The following is a 21,618-nucleotide window of genomic DNA, read 5'->3' on the forward strand; positions in this document are numbered from 1 at the left end:
GGCCACGCCGGGTTTTTGTTTTTTAGTGTGATTTTAAACAGGATTTTTTTTTTTTTTTTTACTTTCCCATTCTGATATTTCATTGTTAGTGTAAAGAAATGCAACAGACTTCTGTATATTAATCTTGTGTCCTGCTACCTTGCTGAATTCATTTATCAGTTCTAATAGTTTTTGTACGTAGTCTTTACAGTTTCTTATATAGAGTATCATTCATTTGCATATAGTGAGAATTTTACCTCTTCCCTTTCTGATTTGGATACCTTTTATTTCTTTGTCTTGTCTTATTCCTGTGACTAGGGCTCCCAATACTATGTTGAATAGAATTGGGCATCCTTGTCTTGTTCCAGAATTTAGCAGGAAGGCTTTCAGCTTTTCACCCTTTAGTATTATTTTGCCTGTGGGTTTGTCATAAATGACTTTTATTATGTTGAGGTATGTCCCCTCTATACCCATTTTGGCAAGAGTTTTTTTTATCATGAATGGATGTTGAATTTTATCAGATGCTTTTTCTGCATCTATTGAGATAATTATGTGGTTTATGTCTTTTCTTTTGTTGATGTGGTGTATCACATTGATTGATTTGTGTATGTGGAACCATCCTTGTGACCCTGGAATGAATACAACTTGATCATGGTGTATGATCCTTTTTTTGTGTTGTTCCTTTATTTTGTTAATGTGCTAAATTATGTTGCTTGATTTTGAAATGTTAAAGCAATCCTGCATTCCTGGAATAATTTCAACTTGGTTGTGATGTTTTATATATTCTATTTATTGCTGGATTCAGTTTGCTAATATTTTGTTTAAGATTTTTTTCATGTATATTCATGAGATAAGTTGGCCTATAACTTTCCTTTTTTTATAATGTCCTTGTCAGGTTGAGGTCTTAAAGTTATGTTAACTTCATAAAATGAGTTGGGAGGCATTTCTTTTCTTTTCTTTCTATTTTATTCATTTTTTAATGTGTATGGGTGAGATTGATTTTGTGTTTCTAAAATATTTATTTGAATTCACTGAGGAAGTCATCTTGGCCTGTTATTTTCTTTATTAAGTTTTACTTTCATCCTTTTTTAAAGTTAAATTTATTGAATTAGAATTCATATACAATCAAATACACACATTTGAAAGTCCAATTTAATGAGCTTTGACTAATGTATAAACCTGGGTAACTCCCACCACAATCAAGATACAGAGAAGTTTCATCACCTAAAAAGCTCCCTTGTGTCCATTTACCATTAGTACCTTCCCTCTCTCTAGCCCCAGGCAAAAACTGAGTTTCACATGCTGATTTGTCACCTGTATTTCTTTGGTGAGTTTTCTGTTCATATCTTTTGCCCATTTTTTAATTGGGCTGTTTGTTTTCTTATTGCTGTATTTTCTAAGTTATAATTTATTTTACCTGTCCTAGAACTTCATATAAATGAACTCAGACATATTATTGAGCTTGTTTTGCTCAGCATAATGTTTTTGAGCTTCATCCTTGGATATTATGTATATCAGTGTTTCACTCAGTTTTTATTGCTGAGTAATATTGCATTGTATGCATACACCACAATTTATTTAACCATTCTCCTGTTGGACATATTGGTTGTTTTTAGTGTTTAGCTATTATTAATAAAGCTGGTATTAACATTTTTGTGCAAGTATTTGTGTGAATATATATTTTCATTTCTGTTGGGTAAATTCCTACGAGTAGAATTGCTTGGTCATATGGTAAGTGTATGTTAACTTTTTATGAAATTGAGAAACATTTCTCCAAAGAAGTTATACCATTTTACACTCCCACCTGCATGCCGTGAAGAGTTCCAGTTTTTCCATATTTTCCTCACCACTTAATGTTGTCAGTCTTAAATATTTGCCACTCTAGTAGGTGTGTAGTGGTATCACATTGTGGTTTTAATTTGCATTACCCTGATCACTAGCAATTTTGAGCATCATATTATGTGCTTATTGGCCATTTGCATATCTTATGATGTTTCTGTTCAAATCTTTTACCCGTTTTTTAAAGCACTCTTAAAGAGAGTGATTTGTTACAAATTTTAATATACAGAAACTATTGAGAAACAGACATGTACCTTTTTTCCCCCTTAAAATGAATCATGTACTGTTCTGACCATAGCTTTTTCTAATTTTAATCTAATGCTCAAAACTTGATGTGATGTTATTCTTTATAATGAGCCATAAACATTAGTTTTGTAGTAAAACTATTTAAATCAATTTGGCTCTTATCTGATAATTTTTTGTGTGAATGTGCCCATTTTTTAGTAGGATTGCTTATGTTCTTTATTGAGTTGTATAGTTCTTTATATATTATGGATTCAGTTGTTTGGCAGATATATGTTCTGCAAATATTTTTTCCCAACATTTTGCTCATCGTTCCATTTTCTTAAAAGTGGCTTTAAAAGGACTGAAGTTTTAAATTTTGTTAAAATTTAAATTTTTGTGTTTTTTTGAAAAATTGGTTCATGCTTTTTGGTTCCCAAGAAATCTTTGCCTACTCAGAGTTGCAAAGATTTTCACCTGTTTTTTTTCTAGAGATAGTATAGTATTAGCTTTTATATTTAGGTTTTGGTCCATTTTGAGTTAATTTTTGTGTTATGGTGTGAGGTTAACCATCAACATTCATTTTTTCCCCTCCAAACCTCCAGTTCCAGTACCACTAAAAAAACTTGATCAAGACTGCGTTGAATCTAGAAATTAATTTAGGCAGAATGGACATGTTAACAGTTTTGGGTCTTCAAATCCATGAGCACAGTTTAGCTCTCTCTTAGGTCTTTGTAAATTATCTCAGCAATGTTTTATAGCTTTTAATGTAGAGGTCTTGTACTTTTTTGTTATATTTGTTCCTGTGTATTTGACCTTTTTTGCTAATAGTGTAAATGAAATTCTTTTCCTTCATTTTCTAGTTATTCATTATTATGCCTGATTATCTTTGGACATTTTATTGAAACTTTATAGAAATAATTTAATAGTCTGGGTGATGTAATTTTAATGAAGACAAGATTTCCTTTTGCTTCTGGAAAGCATTTAGGCTATGTGGAGATCACTTTAATCCAGTCAGGGATTGAGCTCATTAAAAGCTGGACTTCAGTTCTAATAAGGGCTTGTCTAGTTCCTGTTCGTTCTTCTTCCTAAGGTGTAGACCTTTCAGAGTCCAACTGGAATCCTGGAACATCCACCAAAGTCTCTCCTCTTTGCTGGATCCCAAATTCCAATTTGTGTGCCTCCAAGCCTGTGAAGATTGCCAGAAGCTATGTTTAGCTTCTTAGCCTCTCAACCATTGCTTTTGCTTTCATATTTGGCAGTTGCCTCAATGGAAAAAGTTACCTAAAATATACTTGGATCACTTCTTTTGTCTTCTCTCTTACAACTTGTCTCAAAAGCTACCACCACGGTAGCTTTCTTATGCCTTCAAATCATGCTTTCTTTCTTTCTTTAAAAAAAAAAAATACTAATACATATATATGTAATATATATATATATATATATTTCCAAGCTATTCAGCAAGAGAGTTGGTCTGAGACAACCTAGTAAGCCATTGCCAGAAGTGTCTTTCTCTTATTCCTCTCCCCCTCTACTTTTCCCTCCCAACCTCCACTAGAATATTCACATTTTCTCTGTATCTCATTTACTGTTATATTCCCTAGAATAGTGCCTAGCACAGAATAGAAGTCAGTAGGTATTTGTTGAGTGAAAGAATGGATGAATTAACATTCTATCTGAGAAGATAGAATGGACATTCAAAAGAAAATATCTTTACTGTCATTTTCTCAAGCTTAAGAGATAGCTAAGTAGCTATTCTTGAGCATAATTATGGTGAGTTTTGAACTGGAACTCAGGACCTTTAGAGTTCTAGTCTCGAGAGGGGTGGAGAAGATGGCGGAAGAGTAAGACGCGGAGATCACCTTCCTCCCCACAGATACATCAGAAATACATCTACACGTGGAACTACTCCTATAGAGTTCTAGTCTCTTAGTGATGTTTCCTCAACATGTTACGTGACATCGTTTGGTCTTTATTTCTCCATTTGTAAATGATTTATTACTCTCTTACTCATGGAAATTGTTACTAAATTTAAGAGCTTTCAAGAGAAAAAATTAAGTGGGAGTTCCCTGGTAGCCTAGTGGTTAGGATTCTGGGCTTTCACTGCTGTGACCCAGATTGAGTCCCAGGTCAGGGAACTGAGATCCCTCAAGTGCACGGTGCAGCCAAAAAACAAGAGAAAAAATTAAAAAGATGAAAAGGACATTGGAATTAATGTTTTAATCAAGCAATCAAAATTCTTTGGTATAAGTATAGGCTTATAATTTGTATTATTAAAATCTACCAGTGAATACAATTAAGACAAACAGATTGTTATCATTTTTAAGAGGTAAAGATGAAGAGTTTCATAAAAAATTACATTTTGCATTGCGCATAAATGTTTGCCTGTGTTTTTTCCCCCTCTTCCCTTTAGAGCCATTTTAAGTGCGAGATCTAGTTATTTTGCTGCGATGCTGAGTGGCTGTTGGGCTGAAAGCTCCCAAGAGTACATTACTCTTCAAGGGTAAGCAGAATTTTTACAAGGCAGCTTGACTGCAAATGATTGCAAATAATGCTTAATACAAAGCACTTTTCATGAATCTGATTTCCCTGTATGTTCAATGAAATGTTTCTCATGTGGTACAATTCAGCAAAGTACACTTTCTGAAAATGAGAGTAGTTGGGAACATTTAGTAATAGAGATAGTGTGTTAGTCTTCTCAGACTACCATAACAAGATACCACAAACTGGGTGGTTTAAACAGCAAAGATTTGTTTTCTCACAGTTCTGCAAGATCAAGATGCCAGCAAGGTTGGTGTCTGGTGAGAGCTCTTACCTTGGGTCCTTGGGTTATAGATAGGCACTTTTCCACTGTGTGCTCCAGTGACCTTCTTTTTAAGTGCATGGGGCTGGGGGGCAGAGAGATAAAAGGAAGGTGGAAGGAGAGAGCTCACTCTCTGGTGTTCTTCTTATAAGGACACTAATCCTATCACATCAGGGCAGGGCCTCACCCTTATTACCTCACTTAACCTTAATTATTTCCTTAGAAGCCCCATCTCCATATAGGTACACAGGAGTTAGGGCTTCAATATATAAATTTGAGTGGGTGGGGGAACACAAATATTCAGTCTGTAATAGGTAGTTTCTTAAAGAATAATTTGGATAGGTGTGGATTTCACTGACCTATGGTAGTGCAATGGTGAGTCTACACAGTTGATGGCAGTCTAAACTGCTGAGACAGTTATTAAGAGATGAACTACTTCCTTAAATGGTGAAATGGAATATTTTTTGGTCACAGATGATCACTGTGAGAATCTGGAGTGTACAGTATGGGAGAGGGCTTTCTCAGTAGGAAAACTGCCTGGGCATTCTGAGGGAGACCGTCAGCCCTGCATCATTCACACTGCTGATGTTTCCTCGACTGGGTCAATCTTGGCTAGAGGCTTGGGTGTGGAATGGTGGTAGTGGTGATTCCATAACAGCGGATGCATGGAAATTATTGATAAATTCTCACTATTTTTTACACTGGCCTATAATCTTGAGCCTTCTAGGTTACAGCTGTCTAGTTTCCTTACTAACTAAAATTGATCCCCAAATGCCTCTCATTTGTAATTTCTCAGTCTATAAAAAATGGAAAATTGAAACATTATTTGTAAGAATATGTTATGTGTTTTTATTTTATTTTTTCATATTTCATTCATTTAATAGAAATGAAACACATATGCAGAAGAACCTAAACCTCCTTTCTTTCATACCAGGGTTTTAGAGAGTTGTGTTTTAATTATATTACCTATCACAGTTTCGATACACATATCACAATCTGGCAATCACCAGGTAGTTTCTGATTATGGAAGATTTTATACTCCAAGCAAAGAGTTTATTCGCCTGTGGGTAAAAGGAATGTGTAATTGAATCAGTTGGTGAAATTTTATCATTCACTGTTGAAAAACAACCTGAAAGATATATATATCCTACCAAGAAGGCCTCTTCCTTTACGGTGAATTTAAAATATCTGCTGAATATAGGAAGAGGGATAATGCTAGCAGAGGCCAGAATTTCTCTAAGTGTGTCAATCCTAGGGCTAATCACTCTAGTGTCATTTTGGAAACGTGTCCAGGGACTGTGTTTGAGATGTTTTAGGTATCATTTTTTAAAACTGTCAATCTTCTCTCATTAGAACTGAATTCAATAAAAATTTAAATGAAGAGATAACCTAGTTTGACTCAGAATGCAACATTTTTGGCATTTATTAAAAATCATGCGATTCTGTGTAGTGAGATAAAGGTCAAAAGAAGTGTATGATTATTGGACCTTACTTGACAGCAGGGGAAAGTAATTTACAGAGAACACTTGTCTAATTTCGTAGAAGAAATCTTAGTTGCTTATATGTTTAGTGACAATTTTTACTATCTGATACCTATTAACATATACCTTTGTTCCTCTCTCCAAATAGATTCTGTCCTCAGCAGTGATAATACCTTACAATAACATATATTTTCTAGGTTTCTTCCACACTTATGGTGCCCTTTAATTTTTAGAATCAGTCTTTGAGAGAGAGGGTATATTCACATATTACAGATGAGTAAAAACAAGATCAGATAAATTAAATGTCTTCCAGGGGTTACTTGGTAAATAAGTGCTTATGCTGAATATAAGTTACATGTTTGTTGATTCTTAATTCAAAGTCCATTCCACCACAGTCACTGAAGAAATTAAAAGTTTCGCATTGGCGTGTGTTCTTGAGCTATCTCAGACTGATCTTCTCCACTGTTTAAATCAGTGATTTTCCCATAAGACCCTAAAGTTCCTGGTAGGTATGTTAGGGAATACATGGCACGGGATTAGGATATGAGGGGAAGGCCATTTGGGAAGGGGCACATCTTCAACCAGAGCTGCTCTACTTTTATCTATTCTGTATTGCTCAAAATGACCTCTGAGTTTAGCTATAGGAACAAAGGCAATCTTTAATCAGCACTCATGAGTGATCAGATTAAACATTCAAAACACACAGGCTTTTAAAGGAGAAGTCTATTTATTAAGAGGTCAATAGATAAGAAAGAAGTAGTGGCATAACTATTGGTCTCTACTCACCACCTATAATTTTCCTTCTTTCATTATAGTGGAGGTAATGGATAAATATCTCCTCTTATAATATGGCTTGACTGCTACTGACCAACTTTAGTGGTTCAAGGGAAAGCCAAGTAGAAGTAGCCAAATTTGTTTTAAACTGTCATTACAAATAAGTAGGCTGTACGTTGTAGCAGTGCCAGCAGTGATCAGGCTCACTCCTCTTACAGTATTTTCCCTTCACTTCTGTTGTAAGCAAGACTCTACTCCTTACTGGATCATCTTACCCAGAGCTGCTATTTCAGCAGTGGAGACTTACTCCTAATCAGCTTATTCACTTCTAATGCTAGCACATTGGAAATGAGGATACATTTCTTTCTGACTCTTTTATTTTGCTTGATGTAACAAGGTTTTCTAATGCTAAAATGAAAGGAGAATTTCCTGACAGATTCTGGGTTTTATCTACATCCTTTATTATTATTATCATCACACAATCTGTTTTGCTTTCCCCTCCTGTATCATATATCAAATTGACTGTCTCAAATTACCACCTAAAATGTTATTAGCATCATGGTGGTGTATAAAGCTGTAGGAAGGCTAAAGGGGATTTAGGAATTTTACTTTTTAAAAAAAATCACATCTTCTAGGAATTTTTATATTATAACAAAGTAATCTACAAAATAAATTCTCTTTTCACATTAACTTATATTGTAATCCTGGGTAGATGTTTCCATGGATTGTGTGGTATAGTAGAAAGATCATGGCCTTTGGTGTCCTTATAGGAAGTCCTACATCCAGTCCTAAACTGTTACATGACTTTAAGGACATTGCTTACCTTCCTTAAGTTTCCTGAGGTTGTTGAAAGAAAACACCTGGCATAGTGCTTGGTACGTAGTATGTAGTGCTCATTAATATTTGTCTTTTTCTTCTTTCCCTAAATTATATTGGTCTCATTTTCTAGAGAGAAAAGGCTTCAAGTGAGGGCCATTTACAGTACCAGGACAGCAACGCCTGCTTTGCTTGGTCAGCAGCCGCTTTTGGAACTGTGCCGCTGTTGCATATCTGCAGGATGTCTTCTGCAGTAGATTAGAATTGAAATCCTATCTGAAATCCTTACAGAAAAGAACCGAATGTTTTTAATGAGTTGGTAGCTCAAAGATGTAATGAACATGATATTTTTAAGATGGACAGCCTTCAATAAATTATAGTAGGAATAGTAGGGTCCTATTATCCTTGATAATAATTATCCTATTGTCCTATTATCCATGTCCCAGAGTTGGAGGGGGAAGGATATAGTTGGAAGGAAGTTCTCCTGGTGGAGGAAGGGGGAAATTTTCCACATCCTATACTGGAAATTGAACCACAGCCAATAGTTCTGTAAAGAAACCCCACATGTTTCCATTTTATGTAAAAAGAGGTCTTTCAGTGGTGGCTTGAGACTTTAGAGCATAAATTTGGATTTTCTCGTCTCCCTTGGGAGATTCTTGGGCTTGCTGTGAACCTTCAGGATGATCTTTTCAAATATAAGTCAGATAATATTTCTTTTCTGACTAAAATCCTTCAATGCCTTCTCATCACAATCAGAATTAAACCCAAATCTTTACCATAATGTATAAGAACCTGTATGATCTGGCCCATAGGCTTTTCCCAAACTACCCCACCTAAAGTAGCTACAGCCTAACTCTCTAGTTATTCTCTTCTATGTTATTCTGTTGTATTGTCTTCACTTTTCACTATTAAAATTATCTTCTTTGTATATTTGTTGACATATTTATTGTCCATGTCCTCTCTCTAGAACGTAAGCTTCTTGTATCCTCAAGGTCTAGAATAGGGCCTATCATTCAATAAATATTGACTGTATATGAAGAAATGAATGAGTGAATGAGACCCTACATTACCTTAGCCCACATATATAGGAGCCTGAAACTTTAGGAAGCACATATAAAGCAAAGAGGTTTTAGACTGGGCACATGTTGTATCTGATCCTAGAGCTCTGTCCTCTCATAGGCTTTTCTTTTTTCTAACTCTGGGTATATGTAATATTTTCATCTCCTACAGGATTTTATTCTGATTACATTTAAATGGGAATAGTGCTTTAAATCTTTCCATTTAAACTGTGCGCTATTGCAGTAATTAGTTGGGGTTTTGTTTTTTTTTTCCAGGTCAGTTGATCATGTCTTTATAAACACTTTTAGTAAAAATACAAATGACTTACAATAATGAGAATGCAGTTTAGTAAAACATCTGTCAAGACAGCAGGAAAACAGTTTCTTGCTGTTTTTATAGCTATCATATGTATTGATACATAAGCTCAAATGTCTAGCTTTTGCTATTTATTTTAATAAAACTCCTTTTATTTTTACTTAGTCATTATTATCCTTTGCTTAAATATGTCAAGTCTTAGAAGAAACTATTCTTTCAACAGAAATGGTCAGTCCTCATTAACACTGATAAGAATGACTCTCGAAATTTTGAGGAAAAGTGCATGTAATTTAATAATTATGCTACTGTTTTAGGCTACAAACTATAGATAATATGGCATAATCATTCTGAGATCAAATCTTGTTGTATCCATGTATATAAATGAGAATATTTAGAGATTTGACTTCTTTCTAAGTATTAAAGATGTGGAATTTTGAATCAGCAGAAACCAGTAGGGGCCAGTAAATATTTATTAAGTAAATTGAAAAATATTTATATGTTTTCAACTCAGTATTCCTTCTGAAGGTTTGGGAGATGCTTGTAACTACCCTAATAAGCCATTCATTAAATATTCATTAAACATTTATTGAGCACATATTATTTAAGGCCATAGAATCAAAGCAGACACCTTTCTGAGTCCTACCCTGAGGACTCCATTTCTTTTCTTCTTGCCTTCCTCCTTTTGTTCCTTTAGCAGACATTAGATACCATGCTTAACAAACTGTGAAGGTCTTATCAGCACTGTCCCTACCCTGCTTCCACTGCAGAGCTCCAGTATTATGTGGGGAAAGGAAATTCTTCTCATCCTGGGGATATTGAATCAATGCTGACATTCTGCTGCTACTAGAGATGCAAGGGTAAATAAGACACAAATCCTGCCCTCACAGAACTCAGTTTAGAAGGAGAAACAAATACGTAAACAAAGATATTACAAGTCAGTTTGATAAATGTGATAAGGGAAGTGTGTGTGTGTGTGTGTGTGTGTGTGTGTGTGTGTGTGTGTTAGTGTGTGTTATACTGCTTAAGAGCCCAGGCTTTGGAGTCTGGATTTAAATTCCAAAATTCCAGTGCTATCTGCCTGGATTTAAGATCCAGTGCATCACTAGTCATTTGCCTTTGGGCAGTTTACTTTTTTTTTTCTAACACCTGCCCCCATGGGCAAGTTACTTAATTTCAGTTGTTTCATCTGTAAGATGAGACTAATAACAATATCTACCATTGAGTTGTTATGATGATTAAATGAGCTAATGGCATTCAAAATGCTTATTAGCTCAGTGACTGAATCATAATAAATGCTCAACTGATGTTAGTTATTTATGTTTAACATTCAGTGATTTCTTTTTTTCTCCCCCTTGGGAGCATTAAGGAAACAATCAGAGGTAAAGAGCCACATGTCTTGTGTCTAAAAGATGAAATAAGTAGAGAGGAAGAGAATTTTAAGCAGAGTGAACAGTATCTGCTAAGGCATGGATGTATAAAGAATTATAAGTAGTTCAGGTATAAGAAATGGCAGTTTACTTATCTTGGAACAGCTGCTGGAGAGGGAGAACTAGAGATCAGATGGTACAGAACATTGTACACCAAGCTAAAGAATTTAGGCTTTTTTCCTAGGTGCTATGGAGAATTGTTGAAGGGTTTTTAAAGTCAGGGGCTGTATGCGATTTACATTTTAGCAAAGTCACTCTAATAACAATGTGGGAAATGGGATGCAAGGAGATAATTTGAGGCAAGAAGCCCACATGAGAGGATACATTATCATAGTACAGAGGAGAGAAACTGAGAGGCTAAACCAGGGCAATGAAAGGGGGAATTAGATAGCAGAGGCTGAATTCAAGAAAATTTTGAAGGTATAAAATGACAGAATATAATGAGGGAGAGAATTAAGATGAACCTCCAGCTCTGACTTAGGCATTTAGGTTATTGTTCAGTCTTCTTTTTGTTATTCCTATTTTATTCATAGCACTGTTGCAGGACTTATTGCATCTTGTCCCACCTTCTATTCCTCGGTACCAAGGAGAGTGAATTATCCAACAACAATTGGGCATTGGTCAGGACAAACTCCAGATGAGAGGTAATTTTATTTCTTTTCTCCTTTCTTCTCTGCTGAACCCGTGAAAAGAGGTGATGGGGAAGAGGGGCATCTGCTATCCATCTTTGCTATCTGTTGGAGTTTTGAGGGGGCCCCAATAAATAGTATACTTTCTTCATGCTCAAAATGAGACAAAAGACTCAGCAGATGAAGTTAGAAAACATTTCCTTGATTTTTGATAAAAACTGTTAAAGCAGTAAATTGTGCTTTAACGCAAGAGCCAAAGTTGATTTGCTTGCTATGTCTACTCTAAGACAGCCCACCTGAGAGAAAGTCTGAATCTGGACAGCGGATGTACTTCTTCCCCATCACCTCTTACCACTGGTTCAGCAGAGAAGAAAGGAGAAAAGGAATCAAATTACCTCTCATCTCAAGTTCCTCTTGATCAACAGCCAGTGGTTGTTGTCTACCAACCAGATAATTAACCTCCCTTGATAACAGAGGAATAGAGTGTGGGACAAGATGCAAGAAGTCCTGTAACCGTGCTATGAACAAAATAAGAAAAACAGAAAGAAGACCGAATTTGGGGTGTTGGGAGAGGAAGTCATGAATTTAGAGTTTGAGATCTAGTAGTCAGTGGGACATAAAGATTATCACTTCAGACTACTTCTTAAGTCATGTCTTTACTTTTAAATCTGTAAAACAAGGATGTTGGCAGAGCTAGAGCCACTGGATAGGTATTACAAATTAAGAAATCTATACAGCATAACAAGACTCTTTCTAGTGAATAGAGTTTTCCATCCCAGGCTTTAAGCAAGACCAGAGGCCATTTGTCAAAGATGCTGAGAAGGATTTCTTAATGAGCCAGAGGTTGAACTATGACCTCCAAAGTCCTTTCTAACTTTGTCTATCATGGAAGATGCCCAAAAAATAATCAATTATTTTATAATATACTAATAACATTTTATAGCATATAAAAACCCATAGCTGCAGTTATGCTTCATTTTTAAACTAATGGCATATCTCATGGATGTTATTCGAAGAATATATTCTTCAGATAAAAATGAGGTTATAACATTATCTTGGCTAAAAGTTTATGGGAAAATAGAATGTATCATTGCTATCAGTTAAATCTTAATTATTTATGGATTTGAGTATAGTTTTATTTTTCAGGATAAGCCGTGTAGAAATGAATGTTTTGATACATTTTATATATGGAGGAACTTTGGACTTTCCAGACAAAGCTAATGTTGGGTATGTATTATTTTTTAATGATTTTAAATATAAAAGTATTAATATTTTGTGGCTTCTGCTTTGTTGAGCTTTGTTTAAAAGTGTCAGTGAAGTAGAAGCTTCACTTTTATTGTCTATTTTGCCTATCTTGTGTGTATTTTGGGAATATCTAAAAATAGTAAGTCACCTTATTTAGAAGAAAAGATGACCTAGCAACTCACAGTAATAAGATTAAGAAAAGTCGTTATTAGGGGCTTCCCTGGTGGCGCAGTGGTTGAGAGTCTGCCTGCCAATGCAGGGGACACGGGTTCGAGCCCTGGTCTGGGAAGATCCCACATGCCGTGGAGCAACTAGGCCCGTGAGCCACAACTACTGAGCCTGCGCGTCTGGAGCCTGTGCTCCGCAACAAGAGAGGCCGCGATAGTGAGAGGCCCGCGCACCGCGATGAAGAGTGGCCCCCGCTTGCCGCAACTGGAGAAAGCCCTCGCACAGAAACGAAGACCCAACACAGCCAAAAATAATTAAATTTATTAGAAAAAAGAAAAAAGAAAAGTCTTTATTAGACTTAAATTATGTTAGAAAAACTTAATATTTGTTTTGGAAAATAGATGACAGGTTTTTATAAAATTAACAACTTTTATCAAATTTGGAATAATTTTTTTTACTACTTTTTTTTTTTTTTCCACACACACACACTGTATTTTATTTTTACAAGAGATAAATAGACTGACACCAAGCATTGTACATGGATGACCACAACAAAAGCAACGATGATTGCACTTACCAAACATGAAACACACTCATACTATGTCATAATATTGACATTCAGTCCAGTAATCCTCCACTGTAACAGCTCCTTTACTTTGCAGTGAAAATTGATTTGTACATTCTTTGCCTCTGAGTCCTTGTGGGATTTTTTTTTTTTTTTAATTCAGACAGAAAGTCACAAAAATTATACTCATCCTCATCAGTTCACTCAGTCCCATGTAATTAATTTTTTTTTTTTTATCTTGATCTTTTCTTAGCACTTTTATGAGTTCATCAGTTTTTCATTAGAGTTCTGAAAATGCTTATTCATTCAGTTCAGCAGTACAGTCAGTTACCAGAAACCTGTACTTGTCAGAGTCTTTTCCATGAATTTCTTGAAGATGGAACCCTTTTATAGGAACATATTTGCAAAATCATCAGAGTACACCCAGAACTGTCTGTAAATGACAAAAGACTTAAAAATGACCACGGTTAAAGATTTGATGAAAGTTCATAATAATGCAGTTGACAAGAAAATTAATTATTTCTGAGATATACATTTTAAAGTAATAACTAGGATTATTACTTATAACATTATACCAGAACATATAAGATTTTTAGAAATTTCATGTAATGTCTGAAACATTTATATTAACATATTTCCATACATATTTCCATACAAATATAAGATTTTTAGAAATTTCATGTAATGTCTGAAACATTTATATTAACATATTTCCATACATATTTCCATACAAATACAAATATAAGATTTTTAGAAATTTCATGTAATGTCTGAAACATTTATATTAACATATTTCCATACAAATAACCCAATGAAAGTTTAGTATTAGTTGTTTTGTTTGTTTTTTTATACTGCAGGTTCTTATTAGGCATCAATTTTATACACATCGCTGTATACATGTCAATCCCAATCGCCCAATTCAGCACACCACCATCCCCACCTCACCGCAGTTTTCCCCCTTGGTGTCCATATGTCCATTCTCTACATCTGTGTCTCAACTTCTGCCCTGCAAACTGGCTCATCTGTACCATTTTTCTAGGTTCCACATACATGCATTAATATACGATATTTGTTTTTCTCTTTCTGACTTACTTCACTCTGTATGACACTCTCTAGATCCATCCACGTCTCAACAAATGACTCAATTTCGTTCCTTTTTATGGCTGAGTAATATTCCATTGTATATATGTACCACAACTTCTTTATCCATTCGTCTGCTGATGGGCATTTAGGTTGCTTCCATGACCTGGCTATTGTAAATAGTGCTGCAATGAACATTCGGGTGCATGTGTCTTTTTGAATTACGGTTTTCTCTGGGTATATGCCCAGTAGTGGGATTGCTGGGTCATATGGTAATTCTATTTTTAGTTTTTTAAGGAACCTCCATATTGTTCTCCATAGTGGCTGTATCAATTTACATTCCCACCAACAGTGCAAGAGGGTTCCCTTTTCTCCACACCCTCTCCAGCATTTGTTGTTTGTAAATTTTCTGATGATGCCCATTCTAACAGGAGTGAGGTGATACCTCATTGTAGTTTTGATTTGCATTTCTCTAATAATTAGTGATGTTGAGCATCTTTTCATGTGCTTCGTGGCCGTCTGTATGTCTTCTTTGGAGAAATGTCTATTTAGGTCTTCTGCCCATTTTTGGATTGGGGTGTTTGTTTCTTTGATATTGAGCTGAATGAGCTGTTTATATATTTTGGAGATTAATCCTTTGTCCGTTGATTCGTTTGCAAATATTTTCTCCCATTCTGAGGGTTGTCTTTTCGTCTTGTTTATGGTTCCTTTGCTGTGCAAAAGCTTTGAAGTTTCATTAGGTCCCATTTGTTTATTTTTGTTTTTATTTCCATTACTCTAGGAGGTGGATCAAAAAAGATCTTGCTGTGATTTATGTCAAAGAGTGTTCTTCCTATGTTTTCCTCTAAGAGTTTTATAGTGTCCAGTCTTATATTTAGGTCTCTAATCCATTTTGAGTTTATTTTTGTGTATGGTGTTAGGGAGTATTCTAATTTCATTCTTTTACATGTAGCTGTCCAGTTTTCCCAGCACCACTTATTGAAGAGACTGTCTTTTCTCCATTGTATATCTTTGCCTCCTTTGTCATAGATTAGTTGACCATAGGTGCGTGGGTTAATCTCTGGGCTTTCTATCTTGTTCCATTGATCTATGTTTCTGTTTTTGTGCCAGGACCATATTGTCTTGATTACTGTAGCTTTGTAGTATAGTCTGAAGTCAGGGAGTCTGATTCCTCCAGCTCCATTTTTTTGCCTCAAGACTGCTTTGGCTATTCGGGGTCTTTTGTGTCTCCATACAAATTTTAAGATGATTTGTTCTAGCTCCGTAAAAAATGCCATTGGTAATTTGATAGGGATTGCATTGAACCTGTAGATTGCTTTGGGTAGTATACTCATTTTCACAATGTTGATTCTTCCAATCCAAGAACATGGTATATCTCTCCATCTGTTGGTATTATCTTTAATTTCTTTCACCAGTGTCTTATAGTTTTCTGCATACAGGTCTTTTGTCTCCCTAGGTAGGTTTATTCCTAGGTATTTTATTCTTTTTGTTGCAATGGTAAATGGGAGTGTTTCCATAATTTCTCTTTCAGATTTTTCATCATTAGTGTATAGGAATGCAAGAGATTTCTGTGCATTAATTTTGTATCCTGCAACTTTACCATATTCATTAATTAGCTCTAGCAGTTTTCTGGTGGCAGTTTCAGGATTCTCTATGTATAGTATCATGTCATCCGCAAACAGTGACAGTTTTACTTCTTCTTTTCCAATTTGTATTCCTTTTATTTCTTTTTCTTCTCTGATTGCCGTGGCTATGACTTCCAGAACTATGTTGAATAATAGTGGTGAGAGTGGACATCCTTGTCTCGTTCCTGATCTTAGAGGAAATGCTTTCAGTTTTTCACCATTGAGAATGATGTTTGCTGTGGGTTTGTCATATATGGCCTTTATTATGTTGAGGTAGGTTCCCTCTATGCCCACTTTCTGGAGAGTTTTTATCATAAATGGGTGTTGAATTTTGTCAAAAGCTTTTTCTGCATCTATTGAGATGATCATATGGTTTTTATTCTTCAATTTGTTAATATGGTGTATCACATTGATTGATTTGCGTATATTGAAGAATCCTTGCATCCCTGGGATAAATCCCACTTGATCGTGGTGTATGATCCTTTTAATGTGTTGTTGGATTCTGTTTGCTAGTATTTTGTTGAGGATTTTTGCATCTATATTCATCAGTGATATTGGTCTGTAATTTTCTTTTTTTGTAGTGTCTTTGTCTGGTTTTGGTATCAGGGTGATGGTGGCCTCATAGAATGAGTTTGGGAGTGTTCCTCCCTCTGCAATTTTTTGGAAGAGTTTGAGAAGGATGGGTGTTAGCTCTTCTCTAAATGTTTGATAGAATTCACCTGTGAAGCCATCTGGTCCTGGACTTTTGTTTGTTGGAAGATTTTTAATCACAGTTTCAATTTCATTACTTGTGATTGGTCTGTTCATATTTTCTATTTCTTCCTGATTCAGTCTTGGAAGGTTATACCTTTCTAAGAATTTGTCCATTTCTTCCAGGTTGTCCATTTTGTTGGCATAAAGTTGCTTGTAGTAGTCTCTTAGGATGCTTTGTATTTCTGCGGTGTCTGTTGTAACTTCTCCTTTTTCATTTCTGATTTTATTGATTTGAGTCCTCTCCCTCTTTTTCTTGATGAGTCTGGCTAATGGCTTATCAATTTTGTTTATCTTCTCAAAGAACCAACTTTTAGTTTTATTGATCTTTGCTATTGTTTTCTTTGTTTCTATTTCATTTATTTCTGCTCTGATCTTTATGATTTCTTTCCTTCTGCTAACTTTGGGTTTTGTTTGTTCTTCTTTCTCTAGTTTCTTTAGGTGTAAGGTTAGATTGATTATTTGAGATTTTTCTTCTTTCTTGAGGTAGGCTTGTATAGCTATAAACTTCCCTCTTAGAACCGCTTTTGCTGCATCCCATAGGTTTTGGGTCGTCGTGTTTTCATTGTCATTTGTCTCTAGGTATTTTTTTATTTCCTCTTTGATTTCTTCAGTGATCTCTTGGTTATTTAGTAACGTATTGTTTAGCCTCCATGTGTTTGTCTTTTTTACGTTTTTTTCCCTGTAATTCATTTCTAATCTCATAGCGTTGTGGTCAGAAAAGATGCTTGATATGATTTCAATTTTCTTAAATTTACTGAGGCTTGATTTGTGACCCAAGATGTGATCTATCCTGGAGAATGTTCCGTGCGCACTTGAGAAGAACGTGTAATCTGCTGTTTTTGGATGGAATGTCCTATATATATCAATTAAATCTATCTGGTCTATTGTGTCATTTAAAGCTTCTGTTTCCTTATTTATTTTCATTTTGGATGATCTGTCCATTGGTGTAAGTGAAGTGTTAAAGTCCCCCACTATTATTGTGTTACTGTCGATTTCCTCTTTTATAGCTGTTAGCAGTTGCCTTATGTATTGAGGTGCTCCTATGTTGGGTGCATATATATTTATAATTGTTATATCTTCTTCTTGGATTGATCCCTGGATCATTATGTAGTGTCCTTCCTTGTCTCTTGTAACATTCTTTATTTTAAAGTCCATTTTATCTGATATGAGTATAGCTACTCCAGCTTTCTTTTGATTTCCATTTGCATGGAATATCTTTTTCCATCCCCTCACTTTCAGTCTGTATGTGTCCCTAGGTCTAAAGTGGGTCTCTTGTAGACAGCATATATATGGGTCTTGTTTTTGTATCCATTCAGCCAGTCTATGTCTTTTGGTTGGGGCATTTAATCCATTCACGTTTAAGGTAATTATCGATATGTATGTTCCTATGACCATTTTCTTAATTGTTTTGGGTTTGTTTTTGTAGGTCCTTTTCTTCTCTTGTGTTTCCCACTTAGAGAAGTTCCTTTAGCATTTGTTGTAGAGCTGGTTTGGTGGTGCTGAATTCTCTTAGCTTTTGCTTGTCTGTAAAGCTTTTGATTTCTCCATCAAATCTAAATGAGATCCTTGCCGGGTAGAGTAATCTTGGTTGTAGGTTCTTCCCTTTCATCACTTTAAGTATATCATGCCACTCCCTCCTGGCTTGCAGAGTTTCTGCTGAGAAATCAGCTGTTAACCTTATGGGAGTTCCCTTGTATGTTATTTGTCGTTTTTCCCTTGCTGCTTTCAATAATTTTTCTTTGTCTTTAATTTTTGCCACTTTGATTACTATGTGTCTCGGCGTGTTTCTCCTTGGGTTTATTCTGTATGGGACTCTCTGCGCTTCCTGGACTTGGGTGGCTATTTCCTTTCCCATGTTAGGGAAGTTTTCGACTATAATCTCTTCAAATATTTTCTCTGGTCCTTTCTCTCTCTCTTCACCTTCTGGGACCCCTATAATGCGAATGTTGTTGCGTTTAATGTTGTCCCAGAGGTCTCTTAGGCTGTCTTCATTTCTTTTCATTCTTTTTTCTTTAGTCTGTTCCACAGCAGTGAATTCCACCATTCTGTCTTCCAGGTCACTTATCCGTTCTTCTGCCTCAGTTATTCTGCTATTGATTCCTTCTAGTGTACTTTTCATTTCAGTTATTGTATTGTTCATCTCTGTTTGTTCTTTAATTCTTCTAGGTCTTTGTTAATCATTTCTTGCATCTTCTCAATCTTTGCCTCCATTCTTATTCCGAGGTCCTGGATCATCTTCACTATCATTATTCTGAATTCTTTTTCTGGAAGGTTGCCTATCTCCACTTCATTTAGTTGTTTTTCTGGGGTTTTTTCTTGTTCCTTCATCTGGTACATAGCCCTCTGCCTTTTCATCTTCTCTGTCTTTCTGTAACTGTGGTTTTTGGTCCACAGGCTGCAGGATTGTAGTTTTTCTTGCTTCTGTTGTCTGCCCTCTGGTGGTTGAGGCTATCTAAGAGGCTTGATGGGAGGCTCTGGTGGTGGGTAGAGCTGACTGTTGCTGTGGCGGTCAGAGCTCAGTAAAACCTTAATCCACTTGACTGTTGATGGGTGGGGCTGGGTTCCCTCCCTGATGGTTGTTTTGCCTGAGGCAACCCAACACTGGAGCCTACCCGTGCTCTTTGGTGGGGTTAATGGCAGACTCTGGGAGGGCTCACACCAAGGAGAACTTCCCAGAACCTCTGCTGCCAGTGTCCTTATCCCCACGGTGAAACAGAGCCACCACTCGCCTCTGCAGGAGACCCCCCCAACACCAGCAGGTAGGTCTGGTTCAGTCTCCCCCAGGGTCACTGCTCCTTCCCCTGGGTCCCGATGCACACATTACTTTGTGTGTGCCCTCCAAGAGTGGGGTCTCTGTTTCCCCCAGTCCTGTCAAAGTCCTGCAATCAATTCCCACTAGGCTTCAAAGTCTGATTCTCTAGGAATTCCTCCTCCCGTAGCCGGACCCCCAGGTTGGGAAGCCTGACGTGGGGCTCAGAACCTTCACTCCAGTGGGTGGACTTCTGTGGTATAAGTGTTCGCCAGTCTGTGAGCCACCCACCCAGCAGTTATGGGATTTGATTTTACTCTGATTGCGCCCCTCCTACCGTCTCACTGTGGCTTCTCCTCTGTCCTTGGACGTGGGGTATCCTCCTTGGTGAAGTCCAGGGTCTTCCTGTCAATGATTGTCCAGCAGCCAGTTGTGATTCCGGTGCTCTCGCAAGAGGGAGTGAGAGCACGTCCTTCTACTCCGCCATCTTCACTACTTTATTTTTTAATTTTAGAATGTCAAAAGAAAAGGAAAAGAACCCTAAAATTAATCTGAGAATTTAGGCATCCTAAAGATTAACGGGACTTCCCTGGCAGTCCAGTGGTTAAGGTTCCACGCTTCCACTGCAGGGGGAACGGGTCCGATCCCTGGTCAGGGAGCTAAGATCCTGCATGCTGGGTGATGTGGCCAAAAAAAATAATATGATTCTTTAGTACTCTGGTGAAATGCCGTCTAAGCTGCTGAAATCCTACTGGAGAGTGAAATCTGTCTTGCTCTTCTAATTTTCTGAATGTTCTCTCCTTTTTTTTTTTTTTGAATGTTCTCTCCTTTTATTGCTATTCTAACATCAGACAAATGAAGGCTGCTCTTTTTTTTTTTTTTTTACATTGAAGGCTGCTCTTTTAATTTTAAATATTCATTAGTTTCTTTAGTTATAAACTGAATAAATATGATTTGGGGGAGAAGGTGTCATGAGTCAAAGGGATTAAGTACTGAAGTTTTGCCCCTGGAAACCTATAAGAAATTTTATCATGGTATCAAGGCTTGTAGGTTTCCTAAGTACCTAAAGTATGTGTGGGTACTCAGAAATACTTGCCAACTGAAAGAAGCAACAGAAACCCTCTGAGTCATTGGATGCCATCTCCAATCTTATGGTCATCTGTAGACATTTTCAATATGATAAGCATCAATTAGTTGCCCTCCCCCTAAATTTTTATGATTCATACTTGTTGTGAAGAGTTGTAACTTTTGCAGCCTTTGAAACAGTTTCCTGGGCTTTGTTGCATATAACACTGAGAATATGAGGGGAATTTGATTGAAACATCTCCCAATTTACTTCGTGTTATTCCCCACAAATCAGATCAAGTTACAGGGCTTTCAACTTTTGACCGATGTCCTTTTTATAATCTATAAAGAGTATTATGTAGGGTATAAAGTTAGAATTAAAATAATTAAGATAATTCTTTTTTCTAAACTATATATTATAAAAAAATTATTGTGTATTATGCCTTGGTTTTTAAATTAAAGAATTAACAGTGCATCTATTTTTATTTTAGGCAGATACTCAGTATGGCTGATATGTATGGACTAGAAGGACTAAAAGAAGTAGCAGTCTATATTTTAAGAAGAGATTACTGTAATTTCTTTCAGAAGGTAATTATTGAGTCTTAGAAATCTTTTACCTAGTGCTTAAAGTCATCCATTATTACCTACTAGCTTTTTAACTCTGTTAGTGTTGTCATTTTAACTAATGAGAACCCTAACTGAGAAATAACTCTTAGGATGTGCTTGCAGAAAACAGAAGTTAATTCAGATCATTTTAAGTAAGATAAAGTTGAGGTGGGGGTTTACTGAAATGATATGGAAATATTCTATATAATTCAAAGGTGGAGTATACGGTTGGGACTCGCAGTTAGGGTTTGGAACTAAGAGAAAGGAAGTTGGGAACTACTTTCTCTGTTTAGCAAAGGGCTGCACAGTGCTTCATTCATTCTTTTCCCTGAAAGGACATTCCTCCTTCCTACCACTTCTCTTTATAGCATGTACTTGGGGTGTGATATAGTTCTCTTCTACTTCTCTCCCCCAGGTG

General features: G+C 36.2%; 1 protein-coding gene across 1 annotated transcript in view; it reads left to right on the forward strand.

Moving 5' to 3' along the window:
- Positions 1–21,618, forward strand: part of BTBD8 (BTB domain containing 8) — a 99,102-nt gene that overhangs the window by 45,159 nt on the left and 32,325 nt on the right. Inside the window, exons 6-8 of the mRNA XM_068538068.1 lie at positions 4,454–4,543; positions 12,491–12,571; positions 21,086–21,182. Of these exons, the coding sequence (XP_068394169.1) occupies positions 4,454–4,543; positions 12,491–12,571; positions 21,086–21,182 (268 nt within the window). The remainder of the gene's footprint in view (positions 1–4,453; positions 4,544–12,490; positions 12,572–21,085; positions 21,183–21,618) is intronic.

The sequence above is a fragment of the Eschrichtius robustus genome, chromosome 3 (assembly GCF_028021215.1).
Source record: "Eschrichtius robustus isolate mEscRob2 chromosome 3, mEscRob2.pri, whole genome shotgun sequence".
Lineage (NCBI taxonomy): Eukaryota > Metazoa > Chordata > Mammalia > Artiodactyla > Eschrichtiidae > Eschrichtius > Eschrichtius robustus.